The following is a 27,985-nucleotide window of genomic DNA, read 5'->3' as shown; positions in this document are numbered from 1 at the left end:
CCTGTCGGTTATACCGCACTTTATTTTGAAAACCCTGTAAAAAAACACACACACAATCATGAACTGATTTCCTTTTAAGTTGAAGAAAAAACTGTAAAAAAATTACAATTTCCCTTTGACCCAATTTTCTTTTCCATTTACAAGCCCCGATAACGTCAGTTAAAATATCGGTAAACAAATTAAATAATTAACGTTGCAAATAGAGCTGGTAAATACTTGTGTCAAAGCGGCTAATTTACAAAACGGGAAAACAAATGGAATGAGACAAATCCACCGATGATGGACATTATAACAGCAACTGATTTATTAAAGGCAAAATGCAAAAACATTATTTGCTTTAAAAGACAAACAGAAAGTTTTCCTGGTTTGTATTCCAAAGTGCAGAAGTGTCGGCTTTTTGAAACAAAACAAAAATCTCCTGTGAGAGCAAACCCAGTTCAGGGTGAATGACAAGAGCGCCTTCAAGTTGAGGAGACGCGGAAATTTCTGTCCCTTAACACACATTCCCTGCGGTTACATTTCACACCAGAGGTTATAACAAAGTAAACAGACGCTGAGAAAATCTTTCAAAAAATTACGGTGAAGAGTGGCTCTACCGAGGGCGATCCCGTGTGGCAGCTTTGGATGTTATTCGTGATAGACTGCGAATACCAGGCAGAGAGCGAACAGCGAGTCGTTCTGGAAGCACACTTCTGCGTACGTGTCCACAGTAGGACTCCACACCGCTCTGCTGGAACAGCACAGACCTGAGGATGTGGTCGCCCCCAGGGCCAAGTAGCAGATGATCTTGTATCTCTCGTAGCCCAGGGCTTTCACCGCCTTCTTCACACACTCGGCCAGCTCCACTACTGCCAGAGCCGAGCCGTGCGGCTCGTACTTTGCATCTTTCAGCCTGGCTTCTAAGACGGGCCGAATGGCAGCCCGCGCCTCCTCAGCCGAGAATGTCCTGGCGGCTCGGGGTACATACAGGTTCGTGGCGGAGCTGCTGCTGCTGTTGGGGTCGGCGTTCGGGCGCTGCCTCTGGCTCAGCCGCTCGGCTTTCTCTCGCCTCTTCTCTTTGCTCCTGTGGGACAGGCTCCGGCTCCTGTGCAGCTCGCTGCCCCCTCCAGGCGGAGCCCATCCCTGGGATAGGTGACCGCACCAGCTCCGGGCTAAACGCATTGCCTCCAAACTGCTGGGTTTCTTCAGTCGCTCAGCCTCCCCGAAGCTGCAGCTTCCCATTTTCGCTTCAGCGAGTCTCAGGGTAAGCACTGACCTGTCTCTCCCTTTGTTTTCGCTGGGACAAGCTCATGTCCCCGATGCTGTGAGGGGGAGTGGTGACTGCACTGAACCAGCGGCAGAGTCAGGGCACCGCAGCTGTGAGCCACTCACCATCCCCAGAAGGAGGGATATTTGAATTCAAAAGGAGATTGGCCGGGAGAGGCGGGTTGAGAAAATGAATTGCAGAACTTGCTGCTCAGAAAACAATTTGTACGGGTGTAACTCTCCCCAAATGTTTGGGCCCAAACATTAACCCATTTTCAACTCAGTTGTGGCCGCCCAAATACAATCATAAATTTAAAATCAAACTGAATACCGCATGTCATCATTTTCCACACCAACATGCCCAGACTTCTGGGCTAGCGGTAGAGATTCTACCAAGTGAGTAGAATACCCTTTCACAGCCACATAGTTTAAAATAAAAGCTATCGGTTGGGACATCTCATGGCATACAAGAAGAGGTGGAGGACAGAATGGATTTGGGTTGAGCTAAGGAATTTTTTTTAAAAAGGGGTGTAATTCCATGGTTCAAGACCACTCACTGGTGGGGAGGGAATGTAGAGAAACAAATCTGAAAGGAAATGAGATGCAATCATCATAGAGTAATTATAACAGGGGATTTTATACATTTTATGGAATGGGGATGATGGTCAGGTGCAGCAAGGGCAGGCGTTGCTAGATTGTGTTTAAGATAATTTCCTACAGCAGGATGTGTCCAGTCCAACTAGAAAGGAAGCACTGTTACACCTGGTTCTTAGGAATGAGGTGGGCCGTTTAGATCAAGAGACAGTTGGGGGAGGGTCATTTAGGGAACAGTGATCAATTTTTTGTAAGATTCAGGATGATAGTGAAAAATAACAACAAACTGGAGAAAATACAGATGTGTTGCATAGACAGCAACTTAAGGTTAGAGAGAAAAACAGTTGCTGAACAATGGGCTATCTTCAAAAAGGAGATGTTTTGGGCACAATTAAGATTATTCCCACAAAAGCAATCAGTGGAGTAAACAAATCCATAGGCCCCTGGATGTAAAGGTGTGGTCATATCAGTGTCAGATAGAAAATACAATTGAGAGCCAAGCTGAATACTGAAGGCTCTCAATTGTCTCAAATACAGGACATGAAAAGCAAATAAGACAAGTAAGGATTAATTCTGAGTAAAGACTGGTATCTAACAATATGAATTCCCAAAGTTTTCTATAAAGCACTTCAATAATAAATGGGTGGTAAAATGAGGAGTAGGGCTAATTAGAGACTAAAAAGGGCATTTACATTCAGAAGCAAGAGGTATGGCAGAGGCATTAAGTAAATACTTTGCATCAGTCTCAGAAGTGTTTGAAATTTATAACTATCAGCTATTGGATAAGCTGTCAACAATTAAAGTTGATAAAGCACCAAGAGTGGATGAGATGCACCTAAGGCTATCCTTGGAAATGATGTGCAAATTGCAGAGGCACTGACAATAATCTTCCAATCTTCCTTCAACTCAAGTGTTGCCAGAAGATTGGAGAATTGCCAGAAAGTCTAGAATATCTGAAGACTGGAAGGTTTTTAGAATACAGCAAAAGTGGACAAGAAACTGATATGGGAGATTGAATTCATATCCTATCTTGCAACAAAAAGATAGTAAACTCTTCTATAGAAACAAAAAGGTTTGCCTAAGTCATATGTGGGTCCATTATAGGCAGTCAGAAGAATTTATAATGGGGAATAGAGAAATGACAGAGAATGCGAAATTATTACATGTTGGCTGTATTCACCAAAGAAAATACAACAAACTTACCAGAATTACAAGTCTCAATGGCTATAAAGAATGAAGAGTTGAAAGAAATTAGTATGATGATTGTACTGGAGGGATTAATGAGGTTAATTAATTGATAAGTCCCTGGGACCTGACATTCTATATCCTACAGTGCTGAAGGAAGTGGCTTTGGACATAGCTGATGCATTGGTCAGTATCTTCTAAAATTCTATAGATTCTGGAATGATTCCTGTGGATTTGAAAATAACAACTGTAACCCCACTACTTAAGAAGGCAGCAATAAAACAGAGAACTCCAGATTATTAGCCTTACGTTAGGAGGAGGAAAAGTGTTAGAATATATTATAAAGGCTGTGATAAATGAACACTTGCATAATAATGATCTGATTTGGCATAGTCAGCATAGATTTAGAACATAGAACATTACAGTGCAGTACAGACCCTTCAGCCCTCGTTGTTGCGCCAACCTGTGGAACCAATCTGAAGCCTATCTAACCTACACTATTCCATTCTCGTCCATATGCCTATCCAATGACCATTTAACTGCCCTTAAAGTTGGCGAGTCTACTATTGTTGCAGGCAGTGCATTCCACACCCCTACTACTCTCTGAGTAAAGAAACTACCTCCGACATCTGTCCTATATCTATCACCCCTCAATTTAAAGTTATATCCCCTTGTACTAGCCATCGCCATCAGAGAAAAAAGGCTCTCACTTTCCAATCCATCTGACCCTCTGATTATCTTGTATGTCTCCATTAAGTCATCTCTCAAACTTCTCTCTAACAAAAATAGCCTCAAGTCCCTCAGCCTTTCCTCATAAGACCTTTCCTCCATACCAGGCAACATTCTAGTACATCTCTTCTGAACCCTTTCCAAAGCTTCCACATCCTTCTTATATTGCAGTGACCAGAATTGTAAGCAATATTCCAAATGTGGCTGCACCAGAGTTTTGTACAGCTGCAGCGTGGTCTCATGGTTCCGAAACGCAATCTTTCTACCAATAAAAGCTAACACACCATTTACCTCCTTGACAACCCTATCAACCTGGGTGGCAACTTTCAAGAATCTATGTAAGTGGACACTGAGATCTCTGCTCATCTACACTACCAAGAATCTTACCATTAGCCAACTACTTTGCATTCCTGTTACTCCTTCCAAAGTGAATCACCTCACACTTTTCCGCATTAAGCTCCATTTGCCACCTCTCAGCTCAGCTCTGCAGTTTATTCATGTCTCTGTAACCTACAACATTCTTCATCACTATCCACAACTCTAGCAACCTTAATGGCATCTACAAATTTACTAACCCATCCTTCTATGCCCTCACCCAGGTTATTTATAAAAGTGACAAACAACAGTGGACCCAAAACCGATCCTTGCAGTACCCCACTAGTAACTGAACTCCAGGATGACTATTTCCCATTAACCACCACTCTGTGTCTTCTTTCAGTTAGCCAATTTCTGATGCAAACTGCAAAATCACTCTCAATCCTATGCCTCTGTATTTTGTGCAATAGCCTTCTGTGGGGAACCTTATCAAATGCATTCCTGAAATACATATACACCACGTCAACTGCTTTACCCTCATCCACCTGTTTGGTAACCTTCTAAAGAACTTAATAAGGAGTTTGCAATGGGAAATCATGTTTGATTAGCTTGGGATTTTTTTTTGAGGATGTTATCAACAAAAGTGATAAATGGACACAATATACTTGGATTTTTTGAAGGCTTTCAATATGATTTCCCAGAGGACGTGAGAGAAATTAAAGCACATGGGATTGGAAATAATGTATTGCCATAGACTGACTAGTGAGGGTCCAACAAGGATTAATATTTGGGCCATAGTTGTTCATAATGTATATCAGTGATTTAGAAATGAGAATGAAATGTAACACTTCCAAATGTGTGGATGATTCAAAATAAGTAGGAATGTGTATTGACAGGAAAAGTGCAAAGTGCTTTATTGGGTGGGCAAGACTATGACCGATGAAATTTAATTATGAAGTTATTCACTTTAGCAGGAAAAACAGATATGCAGAGTATTTCTTAAATGATAAGAGGTTAGATCTAGGTGTCCTTATCAATAAGTCACTGAAGGCTAACATACAGTTGCAGCAAACTATTAGAAAAGTTAATAGACTATGTTTCTTCTAATATTTCCTGGTTTTATGCTGATTTCCGAGGTCAGAGTGCACCAGTGGCTTCTGGAATTGGAAGTCAATGTGTCTGTACATCAACTGGTGTGCATAGGCCCTCTAAGTGGCTGCCTGGCTTCGAGTGAACATTGCTAATAAAATATTAGCCTTCATTGCAAGAAGATTCAACTACAGGAATAATGAAATCTTGTTGATAAGCTTGGTTAGACCTCACCTGGAGTACTGTGTGCAGTTTTAGTCTCCTTAACTCAAGAGAGAATGCAACAGTGGTTCACTAGACTTGTTCCTGTCATGGTGGCATTGTCCTATGAAGAGAAAGTACGCAAACTGAGCCTATATTCTCTTGAATTTCATAGAATGAGAAGTGATCTAACTGATACCTACAAAAAATACTTAAAGGGATAGACAGGGCAGAGATAGATATGTGGTTTCCCCTGGTTGAAGAATCTGGAACTAAGGGGCACAATTTAACAAATGGGGAATGCCACTTTGAACTAAGATGAGGAGAAATGTTTTTATTTAGAGTGTTGTGAATTTTTGGACTTTTCTTACCCATAGGACACAAATTTGACATCATTTTTAAGGAAATTGCCAGAAGAATGAAGATGCCACACGCTAAAATATTCATTCAGTTTAAGATTTGGAATGCACTGAAAGAGTGTGGACGCATATTTAATAAGGTTGTAAAATAAATTGAATAAAATACAGGTTGTTCCATTATAACATGTGTTCCATCAACATAAAATTTGTTATAACATGATAGTCAAATTGGGGGCATTGTTTCTAAAGCGCAAACGTTTAAAACGTGTGTTGGCTGTAATTCGATACTCACCAACACTTTAAGCACTGTTTCTAAAACGTGACTTTTTCTGTAACACAGAGTTGCACAGGAACACAGCCATTGTGTTATAAAGAACTACCTGTATAAAAGAGCTGCAGTGCTAATAACAAGAAGCATGGAAATGGGACTATTTGGATAACTATTTCAAAGAGAAGGCAGACAGAATAGGCTAAAAAGCTTCCTTCTGTGCTATATCATTTAATGATGTTAAGAAAAGCAAGAATTTGTGTATTCTAAATGGATTGAACAGAAGCACAGAAACTTGAACTGTGCTAATTTCTCATGAGGTTATTTCAAAATCTCAAATACTGCTCCTGGTACATACACCCAACTGACTCGTAAAAACAGAAGGAAAAGTTTATTTCCTTTTCTGAAGGTGTTAACTGTGGGTGTGCAAGTTGCCTAAAAATGGAATGGGAGACAGATGAGACAAAGTGACAGAGGGAGAAGACTCTTTTAGTTTCAAACACATTTCCAGAATGGAGAGCACAACTCTGGATACCATAAATGATATAACAATTATTCTGTCTCTGTCCTAAAGCTAATAGTGACATTTAAAGTTTTTGAATGTTGCACTTAAGTAACTAATTAGTTATAGATTTCACAGCATATTGCTAAACACAGTCTTTAGTTTACAGTACAGTATTCAGATAATTGTTATTCAGATAAAAGATGTATATTTTGATAGCATTTCAGCTCCTATACTGAAAAACAGGCTACAGATTGAAACAAAAATACAATTGTTCATGCAAAAAGTTCTTGCACAATAAAAGAGCTTTGATTCCTGAAGAAATCTCAGTGAAATATACAAAGAGTAAAAAATAGAAGTCACATCCAAAGCAAATCGTATTTCACAATCATATTCCTCCTTCAAAAAATTGAAATCAATTATGTAAATATTTTTCCATCAAATAGTCTTGAAAACTCTTCATACTGCATAGTTATAATTTTTTTAAAATGTTTTGAAATGAAAGTTTGCTGCAGAAGATGTTATTTCACAGTAAATATTTATTGTGACCAATCTTTTAAAAGATCAGAACAATTATATATTGTAGATATTTTGCACATGATATTTAAACTTTAAATTAAATGTTGGAATATAACGTTCCTCAGCAAATCAGAACCTGGAAATTGTCAGTTAAATAAAACTACATGAATGCTTCAAGCACCGAGTAGTGTTTCTGCACCAAAATGTAATTAATAACATTGGGGCTGCTTTATTAAAACAGTGCAAATTATTAACATGCTATGGTTCTGAACACATCTAATATTCCATAATTGGTTGTAAAACTTCTGCAGCCATCGTGTAACAGAGGCAGCAAGTGTATACTGCAAGTTTAAAAAAGGCTTCAGTGCTCCAAGGCACAGGGATAAGAAACAAATTAGACTGCAAACCGCTTTGATTGAATTATGGCATGTGTTTATACAGTTAAAGCTAGATGCTACAATACTAACTTTTCACAATGACCTAACTACCTTTTGTTTTTCTTGGGAAGGGGAGACAGGGAGAGAATTTAAAAGGAGGGGAAGTCGAGAAGACAGTTAATGTAAACCTCACCCTGCAAGAATTATACCCCTTCCACCATTTAGTTTAACTAAAGAACCAAAATCTGACTTCTACCAAATATAAACTGCTGCTTTAGACAAGTCACTGATCAGAATTTTAAAATTGACAGAAAACCGTGGCAGCATTTATAAATCACTTTGAAATAAAACCTATTTCTCTTGAAGCTGGTCTGTTGAAGTAAGTTGTTGTTTATCAATGACCTTTTTTTACTTTAGATCTAGCAGCATGGATGCAGGGTTCTCCAAATAGGATTTCCAAAGATTTGAAAATCGGGCCATCGTGGCTCCATCGATAATCCGGTGATCAGCTGACCAGCTTATATTCATGATTTGAGCCTTGATCACTTCACCTTTATCATTAAATCGTGGCAGGACCTAAAGCATTAAACACCTCAATTAGAAATGTGGGTAAAATAGCAGGAAATTATTAGCAAACATTTGGATTCCTGCAATCACAAGAATTAATATATCAAATTACACACCTGTATTTTTCCAATAGCTCCAATAGCTACTTCTGGAGGTAGTATAACAGGTTTAGCATAGGTGCCACCAATCTACAAACAGACAGATATGACACAATAAACATCTCCAAAGCATTCCAAATTCTAAAACTTACTTAACAAATCAGCAATTGAAACTGCACTTTCAGTTGAACATTGGAGATCTAACTGTTTATCCAACTGTTTATTAACATTAACTGGGTCAATGTTATTGTGGACATCGGCATCATTAATGTTATCCCTGTAGGTCCGGCATACTGCAAAACTTTTCTGGCTACAGTACTAACAATATCTACAGCTAGTTGCAAGTTATGAAAGTACAAGTTAATATAAAGACTAAAAATTAACATTCATTGGATCTGTTGGCTTTACAATTACTTTGTGACACTCCAAGTTCTTGAGAAGATTTGTAGCTTAGGTTGTGGATGAGGTTGTTGACTTGTTCGCTGAGCTGGTAAATTAGTTTGCAGATGTTACATTGTCCTACTAGGTAACATCATCAGTGCACCTCCGGTGAAGCATTGGTGTTCTGTCCCACTTGCTATTTGCGTGTCCCGGTTTGCTGAGATGGGTGGTATTATTTATGGTTTTGTTTCTTAGTGGTCGGTATATGGGGTCTAACTCTACATGTTTGTTAATGGAGTTCTGGGTGGAGTGCTAGGCCTCCAGGAATTCCTGTGAAGCGAGCAAATCAACAACCTCACTTTGTGACACTATCATCATATTTATTTTAGTTGTGAGCAGAAATGCCAACATTATTCTAAACCGTCACGCAGTGGGTGGTGCATGTATGGACTGAGCTGCCAGAGGAAGTCGTGGAGCCTGGTACAATTACAACATTTAAAAGGCATCAGGATGAGTATATGAATAAGAAGGGTTTAGAGGGAATTGGGCCAAGTACTGACAAATGGGACTAGATTAATTTAGGATATCTGGTTACCATGGACAAGTTGCACCAAAGGGTTTGTTTCCATGCTGTTCATCTCTAAGACTCCTTGATAAAATTTTAATTGGAAGAGTTATTAGATTACACCAGTCAAATTTTAAAGACTACATTAATAATGAGTAGCTCAGTTACCAACATTTAAATTGAAACTGAACTGCAGCTGAATCTGGAGGATTAAAATGTAAAAAATACCCAATGCTCATGTAACTAAAAATTTTACTCAAAACAAAAAGGTTATGAGTGCAAATGTCAGGGCTGCCCAACACGTCAAATCGGGTTTGTTTGGATGATAGGAAAACAGAATCAGTCAACTGCTTAAAGACTAGAGTCCCCTCACCATAGAATGAAGAATCAATGAGAATCATTGGGTTCAATCTGCATTCCCTTCAAATCTAAAATCAACAGTGATAGGACTAAGGAACTGAAAGAAACAAAATTAACATATTAAGGCATTTTGTTTGACATAAAAATGAAAAGGGCAACAAATAAGCACTTTAGGCTTATATGTGACTTTTCAAAAAGGATTTAGAAACCAAATGTTAGGTAATTAAATTTAAGTGATATTATCTAATTGTTTGGCAATCGTGTGGACCACACCTAACCTAAAATGATATAGTGCTCATTCTAAGTTTTTATAACAGAAGCTAATATCTGTCATGTTCATCACTTTCCCACTGTTCACTCCTACCAAGATGAAACTTTAATAAAACAATCCTTTCAATCTCCATTGTACAAGTGGTAAATAAAACAACCACACAAAATTAACTGCAGCACTGTAATCTCAACATGGGATTTACCGACTACTAACCAGCTAAGTTTTCCTGTTTGCACATCAGGGTGTGAGCATCTGAATGTGATTTTAATGTAATGACTGTCCAGGCACCATTCATAATAATATCAGCTCAGTATTTAAGCCCTGCTCACATGCCTATGTTGCTCCAATATTTGAGAAATTGATTTACATGACAAAATCAACAATCTTGATATTAGTGTTAAAAGACAGACTTGCAGCATAGCTTCAAGTAAGCAGTAGGAAAAATATCAGAAAGAGTGTGAATAAAGAATATATTTGAAAGTTTTGTCGGTCAAATCTACAGTTCAAATTTTATTTTCTTGGTGTGAACAACATCAGGAACATGAGATGGAATATTTTCCATTCAACTCTCAGTAATTCAAGACAGGAAACAGAATTTAAAAAAATACATTCATGCATTACCCCAACAGCATCTGTACAGCAACAGCACTGGTGGCTCAAGTAAGGTTGATAGATTAAGTAGGTAAAAACAATGACTGCAGATGCTGGAAACCAGATTCTGGATCAATGGTGCTGGAAGAGCACAGCAATTCAGGCAGCATCGAGGAGCTTCAGCAAAATCGATGTTTCGGGCAAAAGCCCTTCATCAGGAATAAAGGCAGAGAGCCTGAAGCGTAGAGAGATAAGCTAGGTGAGGGTGGGGGTGAGGGTGGGGGTGAGGGTGGGGGTGGGGGTGGGGAGAGAGTAGCATAGAGTTGAAGAGCTTCAGGGCAGAGGAAATGACCTGGGAGTTGCAGTGGGAGAGGGACTCCCTGAGATTCTTGTAGAGAGAGGAGGAAAACTTCTTCAAGGCAGGCATCCTTGCAAGAGGATTCGCAGTAGGGTTAAAATCAACAAGGTAAAAACACTTTCTACAAGAATCTCAGGGAGTCCCTCTCCCACTGCAACTCCCAGGTCATTTCCTCTGCCCTGAAGCTCTTCAACTCTATGCTACTCTCTCCCCACCCCCACCCTCCCCTAGCTTATCTCTCCACGCTCCATGCTCTCTGCCTTTATTCCTGATGAAGGGCTTTTGCCCGAAATGTCGATTTTGCTGAAGCTCCTCGATGCTGCCTGAATTGCTGTGCTCTTCCAGCACCATTGATAGATTAAGTACTTGTACAGAACAATGGGTTCCCAATGGAGACTGTTTAAATGTTGCTTTAAACTTATTTCACATTAGTGTAATACATTGGTAGCCTCCAGGCCAGATTTGGATCTGAATTAGATCTGAGAAGTAGAAATGCCACAGAATTTAGTTACATCGAGTTACAGAAATTAGATTAGTCATGTTTATATATTAGCTGCAGTTAAATTTTACCTCTGAACCCTATGCAAGCTGACATCTCTGACAACACTGTATCCAAAATGGTCTTATGCATTCTGTGCAGTAAATGGCAGAACTCATTATTTGAATCTTTCCTTACTTGGTTTAGAATTCAAATGACTAACACTGTTTTGCAAACAGGTGACATGACAGAAGGCTGCAGTCAGTGAAAACTACTGAGAAAACTGATCTTATGATGGCAGTTGGGTATCCAAAGACTAGTAGTAATAATTTACATAAACTATATCTGGATGTAAGTTTGCTCGCTGAGGTGGAAGTTTCATTTTCAGACGTTTTGTCACCATACTAGGTAAGATCATCAGTGAGGAGAAAGTGAGGACTGCAGATGCTGGAGATCAGAGCTTAAAAATGTGTTGCTGGAGAAGCGCAGCAGGTCAGGCAGCATCAAAGGAACAAGAGAATCGACATTTCGGGCATAAGCTTCCTGAAGAAGGGCTTATGCCCGAAACGCGATTCTCCTGTTCCTTTGATGCTGCCTGACCTGCTGCGCTTCTCCAGCAACACATTTTTAAGATCATCAGTGAGCCTTTTAATTATAATAAATAGAAAGCGGGTCACTAACATCAGTGCTTCACCGGAGGCTCACTGATGATCTTACCTAGTATGGTGACGAAATGTCTGAAAATGAACCTTCCAGCTTAGCAAGCAAACTTACATCCAGAACCTCAACCTGGGCTACAAATCTTCTCAAAACCCGCGAGAAACTATATCTGTACTTCAATAGCTGTCAGAAATGTGGTATTAATTCAATTACAGTGTTATTAGTATCAGCGATGGCTTATTAGAAAGCAAACAAAAGGCAAAGACATGGGAATTCACAGTAAAGAAACTGTATTTTACTGACCGTGCCAATGTTGGAAAGAGTAAATGTCCCTCCAGTAAGGTCATTTGTACCCAGCTGATTGGCAGAGCCCAAAGTCTGGAGCCGATTTAATTCTGCTGCAATCTCAAAGACACTAAGGACTTGTACATTCCTAACAACTGGAACAATTAGACCTTGCTGCGTATCCATAGCGATGCCTATGTTGTGGGAAGCCTAGTCAAAAATATAAGTGTCAGAAGTAAACCAAATAAGTATTTCACAATTACACACAGGCAATTGAGGTAACTTTTATTTAAGGCTGCTAACACTTTTTTCACCATGGGTTGGGTTAGATTAGATTAGATTAGATTACTTGCAGTGTGGCTGTTAATTCATTTTGTAAAAAATATTTATCAGTCACTTGTTTTCTCATGATAGTCTGTCACACTTTAGCACTTGTAGCACAAACGTGAATGCTCTATTGGTACAGGTACGTTGATTCCAAGAATGAAATGGCACCTCACTGGATTTAACTATTCAAGCCTGACAAATAAACTAACGCTACAATTTTACTAAATACACTTTCTTGACCAGCTACATGAATTATTTTAGAGAAGGATGATGAGGATAGAAAATCATAATTGAGCCAATATAATTTTCACATAATGTCAACATATACACTTCCTAGTAGGAGTCACTGAACACAAATCATCAGTGATGACCTTATTTGATTTTGCTTTCCCTCCGTGTTGAGAGTAGCTGCGTGGTACTCAGCTGGTTCAAATATCATCATTCAGTTAAGATCGGTAAAGACTGGAGAACTGAACCAGGGATAGTCGAGACAACATGATACACGACACAATGCCATGGAGTTAATTTAAAATGTCAGACTTTTATTCAAGTGGGGAAAAGTTCCTTGATCTTTCCTCCACAAAAGCAGCTTCACAAGCTACTGTAAGGTGGCTATGTAGCCAAAAGTCCTGTACAAGACAAATAATTTTCTATTTAACTAATGTTATTAACTAAGTACAGAGTTGTTGTTGCAACAGTTCGCCAAATAATCAAATTTTGGCAAAAGGCTTTATACAAAGCAGTGAACTTTCCAACAGCATGTTAAGTATTGTGCTGGAATAATTCTTGTTTGAGTTTATAGATTAGTTGTACTTAAGGAGCACAGAATGTTCTAGAGTAATATCAAAAAAGCTCCTTTTAATTTCAGCATGATAGAAGTAATTATTTATCTATCAGTTTTGCCTTTTTACTGAGACAGCCAAGTAACACTGAATAATTCTTGCTCAAATACAAGAGTACATCTGTTACAGGACAGTAAACAAAAAAAAATATTCTAACAAAAAATTTACTTATTTTTACTTTTTAGAAATATCAGACAACATGTTCTAATCTAAATCCACTGTTACCATTACTATATTTTGTCTGTATATATCTTATACTGTCCAAGCTTTGACTGAAAAATAAACTGTCATAAATTATGAAAAATACACAAGCTGCACCTTTATCAGCAAGGATTCAAAAAAGTCCCTTCTTCCCGGTCAAAGGTGTTCAGATTTGTGGATTAAATTTAATTTTAAGAAACACAGGTTTACAAACACATTGAAATTATGTTTTAATTAGTCCTAGCCCTTCATCAAGAAACAGGAATTATTTATATAAACTTTACCATAGTACAAAGTCATCCACAATGTGAAAAATGTGCTGCAAATCTTGGGTCACCTATTTTGTATGCAGCTGACCATTCTATTTCATCTTCTTTATGGATAAATTTGAAATCTATTTTGTCTTTAAAATTAGTAGTGATTTCAGATGTAAGATTTACCTGCTATTCTGCAGCTGTCAATGATTCTAAAGGGTTTTCTCATACTTTTTCCTCTTTGACTTACAAATTCAAAATGTCATTCTCTATCTGAGGAGTAAAACTTAAAGTAATGTTATATAGGATCACAAGAAATATGCCTCTGACATTTACCGTGTACTAATAATGATTTAAATCAGAGAATCTCTAGAGTGCTGGAAAAGGCCATTTAGCACATCAAGTCTGCACTAATTCTCCGAAGAACATCCCACTCAGACTCTAGCCCCTGACCCTATCTTCGTAAACTCACAATTACCATGGCTAATCCACCTAGCCTGCATATCCCTGGACACTATGAGGCAATTTAGCATGGTTAATCCACCTAGCCTGCTCTTCTTTGGACTGTGGGAGGAAACCTGAGCATCCCGAGGGACCCATGTAGATATGGGGAGAATATGCAAACTCCACACAGTCAATCAAGTAGTCGAATCTGCACCTCTTGTGCTGTGATGCAGCAGTGCTAACCACTGAGCAACTGTGCTGCCAGATTTATACTGAGGAATCCAACTGCTGGAGAAAAGCTGCTGAGAATTTGTATGAATCATATTTCGCAATTTACACTGATTTTGTAACTCATAGGAATAACATATAATACCAATAAAGAATTTTGATTTATTTGCCACTTTTCATAACATGCATGAAATCCTAAATTGCCGTACAGCCAAATGAATTATCTTTGAAACCTCATCTTAATATGGGAAAACATGTTGCAGCATTTTATGTACAGCAAAGTCCTACAAACTGCAGTGATATAATGACTAAAATAACACATTTTTGACGGTATTTCTTGAGGCATAAAAGTTGGCAAATGCAGAGGAAAATTCACTTCTCATCTATAATTAATGGTGTAAGACTTTTATTTATTTACACTTTGAACTGTTGCATTCCCAAGTTACCCTATTGTACTCTAGTATGAGTCTAATTTGTATTTTTAAAATTTAGTCTGATCTGGTTCATACATTTTATCTTTCATTTAAGCCAGATTATAACCCTCCAAACCCTTCCTATTCATACACCCATCCAGATGCCTTTTAAATGTTGCAATTGTACTAGCCTCCACCACTTTCTCTGGCAGCTCATTGCATACGCGTATCATCCTCTGTAAGAAAACATTGCCCTTCAGGTCTCTTTAATATTTTTCCCCTCTCACCCTAAACCTATGCCCTCTAGTTCTGAACTCTCCCACCCCAGGGAAAAGACTTTGTCTATTTATCCTATCCATGCTCCTCATGATTTTATAAACCTCTATAAGGTCACCCCTCAGCCTCCGACACTCCAAGGAAAACAGCCCAGCCTATTCAACCTCAACCAAGAGCTCAAATCCTCCAACCCTGGCAACATCCTTGTAAATCTTTTCTGAACCCTTTCAAGTTTCACAACATCCTTCCAAAAGGAAGGAGACCAGAATTGCACGCAATATTCCAAAAGTGGTCTCATCAATGTTCTGTACAGCTGCGACATGACCTCCGAACTCCTGTACTCAATACTCTGACCAATAAAGGAAAGCATACCAAATGCCTTCTTCACTATCCTATCTACCTGTGACTCCACTTTCAGGGAGCTATGAATCTGCACTCCATGGTCTCTTTGTTTAGCAACACTCCCTAGGACCTTACCATTAAGTGTATAAGTCCTGCTAAGATTTGCTTTCCCAAAATGCAGCAACTCACATTTATTTAAATTGAACTCCATCTGCCACTTCTCAGCCCATTGGCCCATCTCATCAAGATCCAGTTGTAATCTGAGGTAACCTTCTTCGCTGTCCACTACACCTCCAAATTTGATGTTATCTGCAAACTTACTAAATGTATCTCTTATGCTCACATCCAAATCATTTATATAAAACATGAAAAGTAAAGGACCCAGTATCGATCCTTGTGGCACTCCACTGGTCACAGGCCTCCAGTCTGAAAAACCCTCTACCACCACCCTCTACCTTGGAGCTAGTTCTGTATCCAAATGGCAAGTTCTCCCTGTATTTTATGATATCTTACTTTGCTAACCAGTCTCCCATGGGAACCTTGTCGAACGCCTTACTGTAGTCCATATAGATCACATCTACTGCTCTGCCCTCATCAAACCTCTTTGTTACTTCTTCAAAAAACTCAATCAAGTTTGTGAGACATGATTTCCCATGCACAAAACCATGTTGACTATCCCTAATCAGTCCTTGCCTTTCCATATACATGTACATCCTGTCCCTCAGGATTCCCTCCAACAATTTGCCCACCAGTGATGTCAGACTCACTGGTCTACAGTTCCCTGGCTTATCCTTACCACCCTTCTTAAACAGTGGCACCACATTAGCCAACCTCCAGTCTTCCGGCACCTCACCTGTAACTATCGATGATACAATTATCTCAGCAAGAGGCCCAGCAATAATTTCCCTCGCTTCCCACAGAGTTTGAGGTTATACCTGATCAGGTCCAGTGGTTTTATCCACTTTTATACATTTCAAGACATCCAGCACTTCCTCCTCTGTAATATGGACATTTTTTCAAGATGTCACCATATATTTCCCTACATTCTATTTTCTATGTCTTCTTCCACAGTAAAAATTGATGCAAAAAACCCGTTTAGTATCACCCCCATCTCCTGCAGCTCCACACAAAGGCTGCCTTATTGATCTTTGAGGGGCCCTATTCTCTCCCTAGTTACCCTTTTGTCCTTAATGTATTTGTAAAAACCCATTGGATTCTCCTTAACTCTATTTGCCAAAGCTATTTCATGTCCCCTTTTTGCCCTCCTGATTTCCCTCTTAAGTATACTCCTAATGCCTTTATACTCCTCTAACGATTCACTCAATCTATCCTGTTTATACCTGACATATACTTCCTTCTTTTAACCAAACCCTCAATTTCTTTAGTGATCAAGCATTCCCTATACTTGCCATCCTTTACTTTCACCCTAACAGGAATATACTGTATCTGGACTCTTGTTATTTCATTTCTGAAGGTGTCCCATTTTCCAGCCGTCCCTTTACCTGCGAACATCTGCCCCCAATCAGTTAAAAATGTTAATCACACATTTTGAACTATATTACATTCTGACATTAAAAGTAGTCAAATGTAACTACCATATCTTTCTGGTCACATTTCAAGATATTTGTACACATTTGATTTTCAAGGATAAACAGTGATTCGGCACAAACAGTAGACCGTATAGTAAAAGTTAAATAGCTATGAACATGAACCAATTTCTATTACTTAATCATTAACTTTAAAAGAAAACACATCAACAGGGTCTTGTTAGATTAATTATTTAAGGGATATGTTATCTGATTAAAAAACTGAAATCACAATGTGTTCTTCTATGAGAATGCTACATGTCTAATTTCAGATAAAGTTGTCCAAATACAGCTTGGAACCTTGTTTGCCATTGTTAGCTTACAAGTAATTGTTCTTTTATGTAATAAAGTTCAGCACAGAACGTATCCAAAAGGTACATACACATGAGAGTCTGGAATTCAATTGAACAGTTTTTGTTGAAGGGAAATTCAAGTTTCCTCAGATATAAATTTTAGTGCTGAACTAAATCATGTCACATTAATCAAAATAAGTTACAAATGAATTTGAAGAAATCATTTATAAAATGGAAATAATTGAAACTTAAGGTTTATTAATATTTAGAGTACCCACAAAAGCAAGATGTTTGCCTTAATAATCATTTTTAAGCTTCATGTGTGCCACTTATAATTTCCTTACCTTATAAGTTATAAATTGGCAGTTTTCATCCAAAGAAGCATTTAGGATAGGATGCTGTAGCAAACCCAAAGATGCTGCCTATTAAAATCAAGCAACAAACAAATTCAGTGGAATACATTTATACAATTTTAGAAGCTTTTTTTAAAATCTTAAAATAAATGAAATGGATTGTACTTCATATGACTGGATGGGTATATGAGTAGAAAATGTTTAGGGGAATGTGGGCCAAATGCTAGAAAATGGGACAAGCTTTATTGAGGCTTTCTGGTCAGCATGAACATGTTGGACTGAAGGGTCTGTTTCTGTCCTGTATATCTCTATGACTGCTCCTCACATTTTCATATTTGTCTAAAGGTCCAAGAAAATGTCAGTTATCCCAAATCATCTACCACTGGGTCTGTAATAGTTTCAAACAGTTTAACTAAAATATTTCAGTGCACATCACACAGATATTACTACTAATCATTGTCACTCTTTACATGGCTAAAGAGTGAAGTTTGAAATGTATTACTTTATATGCAATCTTCTGTGGAACTGTTCAGGCTGTTAAGTACATTTGTTGATCATGGTTTTATATGCGATCTTCTGTGGAATTGTTCAGCTGTCAAGAACATATGTTGACCATGGTCAAAGTTTACCATTGTAAATTGCCATGGAAACATTTCCCTTTCAATTCTACAATTAAAACATATTTGCAGATATTGGTCATTAGTACAGTGAACTTTGGATTTTTCTCTCTGAACTATGTCAAAAATTTATTCATCAAGAGACTACAGGGAATGCCTCAGGCATCAATACAGCTACCAAATGCATTTATGTGTAGTAACTTTGATGAATGGGATTGAAAGACTTCAATAACAGAAAAAAAAAGAAATTAGAAGAAAAAAAGGCCCAAACTACAGGCATCATATGTTATTCAGTAGATGCTGAGAGAAGAATAGCACTGAATTGTTCCACAGTGGCATAAAACTCAACACTGCAATACCCGAAGCACATGAAATTCTTATTTTTAATGCAAACACTTTTAAGATGAAAATTTCATTTTTGACTGCAGTCAACATTCTGATTTATTTTGTTCTTCCCACCTTTAGAAAGAATGGCATGAAAGAGAGCTTGATCCCTCGATCTTCAGTCACAGCTTTCAGCTCTTTTCGTAGCATCACGAGACGAGTTAAATCCACTTCATCACAGTAGCCAAAATGAGGAATTTTCAGAGCAAAGGTCATGGTCTTTACCATAGACTTCTGGATCCCTGTAGTCAAAAAGTATCCAAGCTGTTTCCTGGCTGTTACATTTTGTAAAGTTTGTTTACAGAATATTTAAGAATGAGAGCATTCCACGGATTTAGTTGTTTATATCTTACAGGCTTACAATGAAAAAATCTTATCGAACTAATTCATATGTGAATTTTCATGGCTGAAATTGATTTACATGGAGCAGTGACTGCAGCCAAATAGAATCTTTGAAAATGTCTTGCACCTTCTGCCCTTCATGCTTTAATGATTTTCCCCATGCCCATCACTACATACTCTGCACAGAGAGCATCTCGTGGTTCTGGAATTGGCTGCTTGAAAACTTGCCACAGATGCTTGTGCCTTCTCATCTTTTTACCTAGAAGAAATGGGAAGTAGAAGGAACATTCCAGAAACCTTTGGCCATTGTTTCCAGCATTAGCAATGAGCTGAGTGAGAAATCCCCATACAAGAAACAGTAGATACTTTGTGCCACTTTCTGCCAAGAAAACAAATATTTCAATGCACTATACCACTGCATCTGTCCAGATCATCCACTTTTAAAAATTACAATTAAACTTAATGAATAATTTACAACATTCAGAACATGTTACCTTTAACTGGCTCAGTTCTATCTTTTCCAGTAAATGCCAACGTTGGAGTTATTGGTTTAGGAACCGGTGGTGTCCCTTTAGGTTTTGATAGAACTGATTCTAGTGGAGGTGGACTAATCTCAGGTGATGGTGGTAAAATGGCCCCAGTTTGTTTAGCTAAGTAGTTCAGTATGTCCTCTTTGAGGATTCGTTCATCTTTTCCAGTCCCAACCACTTCACTTAGCTTTATCTGAATTAAAAAAATACACATTTAGTATTTGCTATTAAGCTGTGTAACACAGATTACCAAGTTACTAACAGGTCAGTGGTGTTCTAACTGATGCTGTCACAGAGGGAGGGTCACAAATTTGATGCTGCCCTGCTCTATGCATCACGCTGTTACGCTAAGCAAAGACAGAAATTGGAAAGATGCTAATAAATAACCATATTATAGGCTTGATAATAAAATTGAAACCATGGAATAGAAAGGGCAGCAGGGAAAGGACAAGATTAGATAACAGTGTGGAAACAGGCCCTTCGGCCCAACAAGTCCACACCGACCTGCCGAAGCATAACCCACCCATACCCCTACACTTACCCCTGCACCTAACACTACGGGCAATTTAGCATGGCCAATTCACCTGACCTGCACATCTTTGGACTGTGGGAGGAAACCGGAGCACCCGGAGGAAACCCACGCAGACATGGGGAGAACGTGCAAACTACACACAGTCAGTCGCCTGAGGCGGGAATTGAACCCGGGTCTCTGGCGCTGTGAGGCAGCAGTGCTAACCACTGTGCCACCGTGCTGCCCACAAAACTGGCTAAGGGATGTAAAACAAAACATGGTGGTGAATTGCTGGCTTTCAGACATGAGTAGGTCTACATTGTCATTCTTTAAGGTGATAGTTATCTTAATAGTTCAAGCTTCATCAGACACCATGGGAAGGCATAGGGTCATCAGTTATTCACAGGGAATGGAGGGAAAGGAGTTGAACATGCTCCATTGAATGAGTGGGCGTTCTTCAACACCAATATCAACTCCCACTCATTCAATCTCCATCCTTGAACCCCTACTATCACCCTCTCCCAATACTGCCTTCTCCATCTCCACCTTATTCAACATTCTGATCTTCTCTTCCCTTCAAATCCTCCCCAACACCTCCACCCCAAAAATTCTCCCTCATGGAGCAAATTGATAAAAACAACAGGATTTCTGAAAACAAAACCAAAAACTCTATTCATAACAGAAAACAAAAAAAATGCTGGAAATCACAGCAGGTCAGGCTGCAACCATGGACAGAGAGCAGGCAACACTAAGTCTAGATGACTCTTCATTGGAGCTGACATGAAGTGATGTGACTTCACAATTTGGGGAGATTTGACTAAGCATTTAGTACTAGGAGAATGGTGTTGATGATATATGCTAACGGATTAGGGTACAGAGCACCAGCCAGGAATAATAAAATCTAGAGGTAACAAAGGCATGAATGAGAGTTTTTGCAGCTAAGAGGAGTTAGACTGGCTAATATTACAGAGGTGGACAGTGAACCAACTTTTTAGCTTTAGATAGTTGTCGAAAAGAAGGATGGAGTCAATAGATAGGGAACCGAGTTTGTAAAGAGGACAGAATGTAATAGCTTTGGTTTTCCCAACATTTAATTGCAGGAAATTTGCATCTGTGAGAAGCAATCTAACAATTTAGTAACATTTGAATAGTCAAGAGAGCTAGAGATAAGCCTTGTCTGCATACATGTAAAAACTAAAGCTACATTTTGGATGAAATTGCATATAGATGAGAAAGAAAGGATCCAGAATTGATCTTTAGAGGAAAACCAAGAGAAGTAACAATTTCAAAAAGACATAAGACATGCTGGTAGAATGGGTGATTTTCATCTGCTATGTGAAATATGATTCACTTTTGTAGGAAGAATGAAGAGAATAACACATGCTAAATGATACAACTCTAAAAGATTGTGCACAAATTTTTGAAATGGCAGCACAGATTAGCAAAGCATACTGTATTTCAAGTTGCATAGGTGCATGTATGGAGTACAAAAGCCATGAAGTTATTGACATAACACATCTGTTTAGTCCCAACTGGAGTACAATGTCTAATTATGGGCACCGCACATTAGTTGGTGGCATTGGAGAGGTATGATGAGATTTACTCCAATAGTTCTAGGACTAAGGGATTTGTTATATATTATATATTGTGGAGAGGCTGACGTTGTTCTCCTTTGATCAGAGAAACTTAAGCAGAGATTCAATAAACCTGTTTAAAATCATGAATTGCAGGAAAGGTCAATAGTCAGAGGAAGTGATTGGCCAAAGTTAAAGAGCTGACATGTGACACTACATACATAGGGTTTAGAATTCACTGCTTGAAAGGGTGTTGGATAAAGATTCAATAATAGCCTTCAAAATAGCATTGGAGAAGTTCCTTTTAGAATGATAGAACAAGATACGGGGCAAGTGAGGAGATTGGGACTATTTGAAAAACACTTCCAAGGTGCTGAAGCAAATTAAATTGGCTCAATGGCAATCTTTTCTGCTGTATTCAATTACTCTATGACATTTTTTTCCTATACAGATCATTACCAACCTGTGGTATACTTCCAGAATTTTCTATTTTAATGAAGCTAGTCTGAACTACAACTTGGGCTGCAAACGTTACAATGAAACACCAAGAAACTGTCACTATTCAATGGGATCTGTATGAAGCCAAGAGATTTAATGGCAGTAAGAACTTTATGTGAACAATGATAACCTGTAAATCACTTCAGTTACAGTACAAAAACTTCTCATACAATAATCAGATAATCTGGAATCTTTGAATAACAACCTAAACACTATTGTTTGGATCTGTTTTACGTGTGGTATCTTCTCAAACACTGACATTGCAGTATTTAAAATCTTTTAGCATCCATGGCAACGTTTGCATTAAGCTAATGCATTTCTGTAGGGTAGTTTTTCTTTTACAAAGAAGAGCACTGACAGCAAATAACATTGTATGCTTAATATACAATCTTAAATCAAAAACTTTTCACCGTATCCTAGAAACTGGAAAACCTTTCAAAAACAAGTATGTCATTTTAGTCCAGCAACAGATGTGAACCAGCCTTTTAGTGTCTGATAACAGGATAAGCAAAGGCCAACTTATCAAGAGAATGTCTCAAAACCTACATTGTTCTCCATGGCGAGTCTGCGTACAGCTGGTGTTGCCAATATTTTCTGCCCCTTTATCTCCTGGTGCGTGTGTTCCTCATTCAAGACTGCAGGAGCTTCAACAACATCTTGCTCCGGTACAACGTCTGCGATAAAAGCACACAGAAAACAATTATATTAGTTTCCTGCTAAAACCATAGAGTAATTTATACAATATTTTTGACCTGGTCCCTGCACAATGTTAGCCTATATATCTTTAATGATGTCTGCACAGATATTGAAATGCAAACTGTATCTGAGAGAAACAGCTGAACAATATAACAAAATTTGCCAGTTAAAACATGATTGCAAATGAAATGAATTACAATATTTGTAAACACTATTATGAATTAAAATGTTACAAGTTTGTAAGATGAGCACAATGCATTTTCACTCATGGGGCTTGGGGTCTTAAACCTACCTGGGATACACGGACAACACAAGCCTGCATACAACTTCAAAAATTTGGACATCAATTTTGTAACCTTCATCTGAATAACTGCTGAGTGGAATACCATATAATAAAAATCACATTGCTTGAGTTTGATAATGGTGCTGTGAAGTTGAAGTTGGAGATAATGGTGAGCCAGAAGGGGGAGAACATTAATTCTATCACTAATTGTACCCAAGGTGGCAGTGTTTTAAGCGGCAACTTACTGGAGAGTTTGATCTACATTTATATGTACTTGAACAACCAGAACAACTATCATAGAATCCATACAGCGTGAAAGCAGGCTGTTCAGCCCACTGAGTTCACATCAACCCTCCGAAGAACATCCCAGCCAAACCCCACTACCCTCCCATCCCAAAACTCTGCAATTCCCCCCATGGCTAGTCTACCTACCCTGCACATTTTTGTAGGAAACCCACATAGATATGGGGAAAATGCACAAACTCCACACAACTGAGACTAGAATCGAACCCAGGTCCCTGCACTGTGAAGCAGCAGTGCTGAACAATGAGCCACTGTGTCACCCCATACAGCACTGTAAAGGAGCTATACAACTAGTGAGGAATATGAAAATTGGCAATAGGTGCTTCTTTAAATATAAAGAGGAAGAGAGAGATCAAAGTGAACAAAGGCCCTTAGAAAATAAATCTGGGAGACAGTTTTAGGCAGAGGAAATAAATAGATATTTTATATCAGTCTTTACAGTAGAAGATACTTCGAACATCCCATTAATAATAAAGAATATGGGAGAGAAATTAAGTACCATCACAACAGAAGAAGAATTTGACATACAAATGGGGCTAATGGCAGTAAAGTTCCATGGCCCTGAAGGCTTGCATCAGAGGATCCTAAAGGAGGTAGTTACAGAGATAATGCATGCATCAGTTGCAAAATTCCAAACGTTGTTGGATTCTAGAGGAATGTCAGAGGTTTGGAAAACTACTAACGTGACATCCTATTCAATAAGGGAGGGAGGCCAAAAGCAGGTAACTATAGGATAGAACCTAATATTTATTGTTGGAAAAGTACTGGAACCAAATACTAACGAAGTATTAACAGAACATTTGGAAAATCATAATCTAATTAACTCGAGACAGCATGCCTTCATGAAAGGAAAATTGCATTTGACTAATTTATTGGGGCTTTTTGAGGAGGTCTCAAGCAGAGTGGATAGAGGGGAACCAATAGACATGTTGTACTTGGGACTTCCAGAAGATGTTTGACAAGGTATCTCACAAAAGACTACATCGTAAGATTTTGGCATGAATAGAGAATTGGCTGATATGCAAGAAACAGCAAGTGGGAATAATGGGTTATCTTTTTAGGTTGGAGACCCATGACCAGTGGATTTCCACAGGGATCAGTGCTGGGACTGCAACTGTTTACAGTATACATTAATGAGACAGAAAATGAATGCACTGGAGCCAAATTTGCAGATGAACTAAAATAGGTGGAAAGAAAGGTTGTAAAAGTGATACAAACAGTTTACAGAGAGATATCAATAGGTTACTTAAGTCAGCAAAAAATTGGTAAATGGAGTAAAAAGTGAGAAAATGCAAATTTGTTCATTTTGGAAGGGAGAATAAAAGAACAGAATATACCTTAAATGGAGAAAAACTGCAGAAAGCTGCAACACAAAAGAACTTGGGGATCCTTGTGCATAAAACACAGAAATCTAGCACACAGGTGCAGCAGGTAACCAGAAAGGCTAATGGAATGTTGGCCCTTATTTCAAGGGGGTTGGAGTGTAAGAGTAGAGAAGTCTTACTGCAATGATACAAGGTGCTGGTGAGACCACATCTGGAAGAGTGAGAGCAGTTTTGATCCCCTTATTTAAGGAAAAATATTATTTATTTGGAGAAAGTTCAAAGAAGGTTCAGTAGGATGATTCCTAGTCTTATGAGCACAGGCTGGGACTCCAGTCACTGGAGTTTAGAAAGATGAATAGTAATACAATTGAAACATGTAGGATTCTTAAGGAGCTTGACAGGGTCAATGATGAGAGAATGTTTCCTCTCATGGGAAAGTCTAAGACCAGAGGACATAGTTTCAGAATAAAAAAGGTGTCAATTTAATAGCATCACAAAGCATGGAAACAGACCCTTCTATCCACACCAACCATGTTCCCAAACTGAAATAGTCCCACTTGCCTCTTAGAGGTTTGAGTGTCTTGGAACTCCTTGCCACAGAAAGCTAAGGGGGCAGATCATTGCGTATATTTCAGGCTGAGACAGCTAGATTATTGATCAGTAGGGGAATTAGGGAAAGGGCAGGAAAATTGACCTGAGGAATGCTGGATCAGTCATGATCCTATTGAATGGCAGAGCAGGCTCAATGAGCCAAAAAGCCTATTCCTGTTCCTGTTTCTTATGGTCTTATGTTGCCACAACCTGACTGAGTTTGCCTGATTAACACACTGCTGCTTTTTCACAAACCTTTTCATAGAGATTCTAAACTTAACACGCAAAATTGAATTCCATATTTTCGTTAAAGCTATATTCACAATTCCATGGATAGAGGGATTACAGAATTCTGTTACAACCACGCAATATTAGAATATGAAAGTCTCTCTGGACTATCAGTTAGAAACACATTTTGTTGATCGAAGCATGAGTACATGATGAAGCAAAACACCAAGTATTGGATATAATGGAGTCTCATTAAAATTCAACAAGCTTGTTCTTCCGTTCTCCAGCAATGTTCAAGCAGAGTTATAGCACTATCAGTTACTTTGTAAACATCGCTCTATAAATCAATAGTGTTGTCCCATTAATTTGGCAACAACCATAATCACTGTTATTGTTCTAGTGAGATCTGTGCATGACAGACGATCAAGATCACTTGCAATGAGTACAATGTAGAAATACTGATGTACCACAGCTAATATGACAAATAAAGAAAGGTTCTTTGTCTCAAAAACCTTAGGTGGAACAGCTGTTAATACTGATTACAATTTATCCTTCTGGGCTTCATGTTCCAACTCACCTATTAGGCATGACCATTAGTTCAGTGCTTTTTCTAATAAATAATTCAATTTAAAGGGATGTTCAAGAACCTTAACTCCTAAAAATATTTATTGTCCCTAAAAGTATTCCAAATATGGAGCTATTAATCAAAGGCAAACATCATCAATTGCATTCTGTGTAGTAGCCAATAAAAAAAAAGGGGCATCCAATTCTGCACCGATATCATAGGGAAAAACAAGGATGACATCCTGCAAGCAGAATATAAGGAGCTAGGAAATAAATTACAAACCAGGACCTCAAACGTAGCAATCTAAGAATCACTCCCACTGCCACATGCTAATTAGATCAGGTAGATTAGAATAGACAGTTGAATAGACAGTTTCTGGAGGGATGATACAGGTGAGAGGAATGTAGATTCTTGAGGAATTGGGACCAATTCCAAAGATAAGATCTGTACAAGCTGGATGGGTTCCACAGCAGCTGGACCTTGCAGAGGTGTTCACTAGTATTGTGGGAAAGGCTATAAACAGCTTGGGGAAGGGAACGTGAGTTGGGAGACAGGGATGAGGGGAAGGAGGATGGAAATGAAAGATCGAAAAGTAGAAACCACAGGTGAAAGGCAGAATAAAATAAGGATCAGCAGCAAATAGGGCTGTAGTACAAAAAGGTACAAAAGTGTCAAAAAGACAAGCTGAAAGATAACACATAGGAAAGCACAGAACATTCATAATAATGCAAATTGTTGTAAATAGGTAAGATGTGATTGCCATACAGAGACAGGCCTACAGAGTGACCAAAGCAAGGAACTAAATATCTGAGGATTTTCAATCTTTAGGAATGACACCCATATTGTCACAAAAATTCTGGCGTAAATTCTGATGTGTGTCACAGTAATCATATTAGACTTTAATCCACATATAGATTGCTCAAATCACATTTGCAATAACACTGTGGCAGGTGAATTCTTGAAGTGTGTACCGGTTTTTGTTTAGATCTGTACATTGACGAACAAACTAGGGAACAGGCTTTCCAAGATATGGTTTTGAACAATGAGAGGAAGTTACTAATAATCTTGTAAAAGCAAAATACAGTGGAGGAATGATGGCAATTTGGAGTTCAAAATGCTGGAGAAGCTCAGCAGGTCTGGAAGCATCAGTAGAAAGAGAAACAGAGGTAACATTTCGGTCCAATGTGATTTTTTTCAAAGCTGGAAAATTATAGATTTTATTCTGGTGCCAAAGTGGGAGAAGGAGCAAGTGGAACAGATGATGAAGGCACCCAGAACAAAAGACAAAGGGAGAGGTAATGGCAGTAGAAGAGAGCTATAAATGCAGAAAATGTGTTTCTATTTGTGGTAAGAGATCCTTTAGGAAAGACAATGACCATAACAAGAAGGAACTCTTCCTCAGGTCAGAAAGGGAAGTTTCCAATCTGAAACTAGGGTCTTAAATCTGATCAAAAGAAACCTTTAAGGTATGAGAAGTGAATTGGCTGTGATATATTAGGTAGGTTTATTAAAGGCATAACAGCAGTTAGGCAATGGCTAATATATAAGGAATGAATACATGCATTAGAACAGTTAAACACTCCTTTCAGGAGAAAGAGCACAATGGGAAAAGTGGCCTAACTATGGCTAAACAGAAAACTTAGGAATATTATTAGATACAAAGATAAAGCATATACAGTGCTAGAAAAAGCAATACTGAGGAATGGGAGCAGTTTAAAATTCAGCAAAGGAGACTAATTTGGAAGGGAAAATAGTCTACTTGCAAAAAGTATAAAAACATACAGTAAGCTTCTCCATAAGTACATAAAATAAAATGATTAGAGATAACAAATGCACACAAAAGGGACATCTCATTGAATCCTGTAGACTGGTGCTAATTAACTATGTTTCCTCAATTTCTTTTCCACCAACTATAACATGCATGTTTGTTTGGCTGTGTTAGCAGTTTAAAAAGAAGTTAGTTTCAGCTAGTGGAGTTATAC

General features: G+C 38.4%; 2 protein-coding genes across 3 annotated transcripts in view; both read right to left on the bottom strand.

The window, feature by feature from the left end:
* Nucleotides 1-4: 4 nt before the first annotated feature.
* On the bottom strand, nucleotides 5-5,696 carry LOC122554531 (dynein light chain Tctex-type protein 2B). Its single transcript, XM_043699693.2, has one exon. The coding sequence runs from the start codon at nucleotides 1,219-1,221 to the stop codon at nucleotides 628-630; it is 594 nt and encodes a 197-aa protein (XP_043555628.2). The 5' UTR covers nucleotides 1,222-5,696; the 3' UTR covers nucleotides 5-627.
* A 658-nt stretch (nucleotides 5,697-6,354) lies between these two features.
* Nucleotides 6,355-27,985, bottom strand: part of dbt (dihydrolipoamide branched chain transacylase E2) — a 61,230-nt gene continuing 39,599 nt past the window's right edge. For both annotated transcript variants that reach the window (XM_043699688.2, XM_043699687.2), the window contains exons 5-11: nucleotides 22,559-22,686; nucleotides 19,394-19,622; nucleotides 18,633-18,799; nucleotides 17,548-17,625; nucleotides 12,016-12,207; nucleotides 8,067-8,138; nucleotides 6,355-7,959 (exon numbers count right to left, since the gene is read on the bottom strand). In XM_043699688.2, the coding sequence (XP_043555623.1) occupies nucleotides 7,792-7,959; nucleotides 8,067-8,138; nucleotides 12,016-12,207; nucleotides 17,548-17,625; nucleotides 18,633-18,799; nucleotides 19,394-19,622; nucleotides 22,559-22,686 (1,034 nt within the window). In that variant the 3' untranslated portion in view covers nucleotides 6,355-7,791. The remainder of the gene's footprint in view (nucleotides 7,960-8,066; nucleotides 8,139-12,015; nucleotides 12,208-17,547; nucleotides 17,626-18,632; nucleotides 18,800-19,393; nucleotides 19,623-22,558; nucleotides 22,687-27,985) is intronic.

Source organism: Chiloscyllium plagiosum, unplaced genomic scaffold, assembly GCF_037043375.1.
Source record: "Chiloscyllium plagiosum isolate Xiang-an unplaced genomic scaffold, Cpla_swu_hap1 HiC_scaffold_9, whole genome shotgun sequence".
Lineage (NCBI taxonomy): Eukaryota > Metazoa > Chordata > Chondrichthyes > Orectolobiformes > Hemiscylliidae > Chiloscyllium > Chiloscyllium plagiosum.
Note: the sequence above shows the minus strand (reverse complement) of the source record. Positions and strands in the feature narration are given on the sequence as shown.

Excerpts from the sequence above, each read along its gene's own strand:
- LOC122554531 (XM_043699693.2), bottom strand. The coding sequence starts at position 1,221 with ATGGGAAGCTGCAGCTTCGGGGAGGCTGAGCGACTGAAGAAACCCAGC.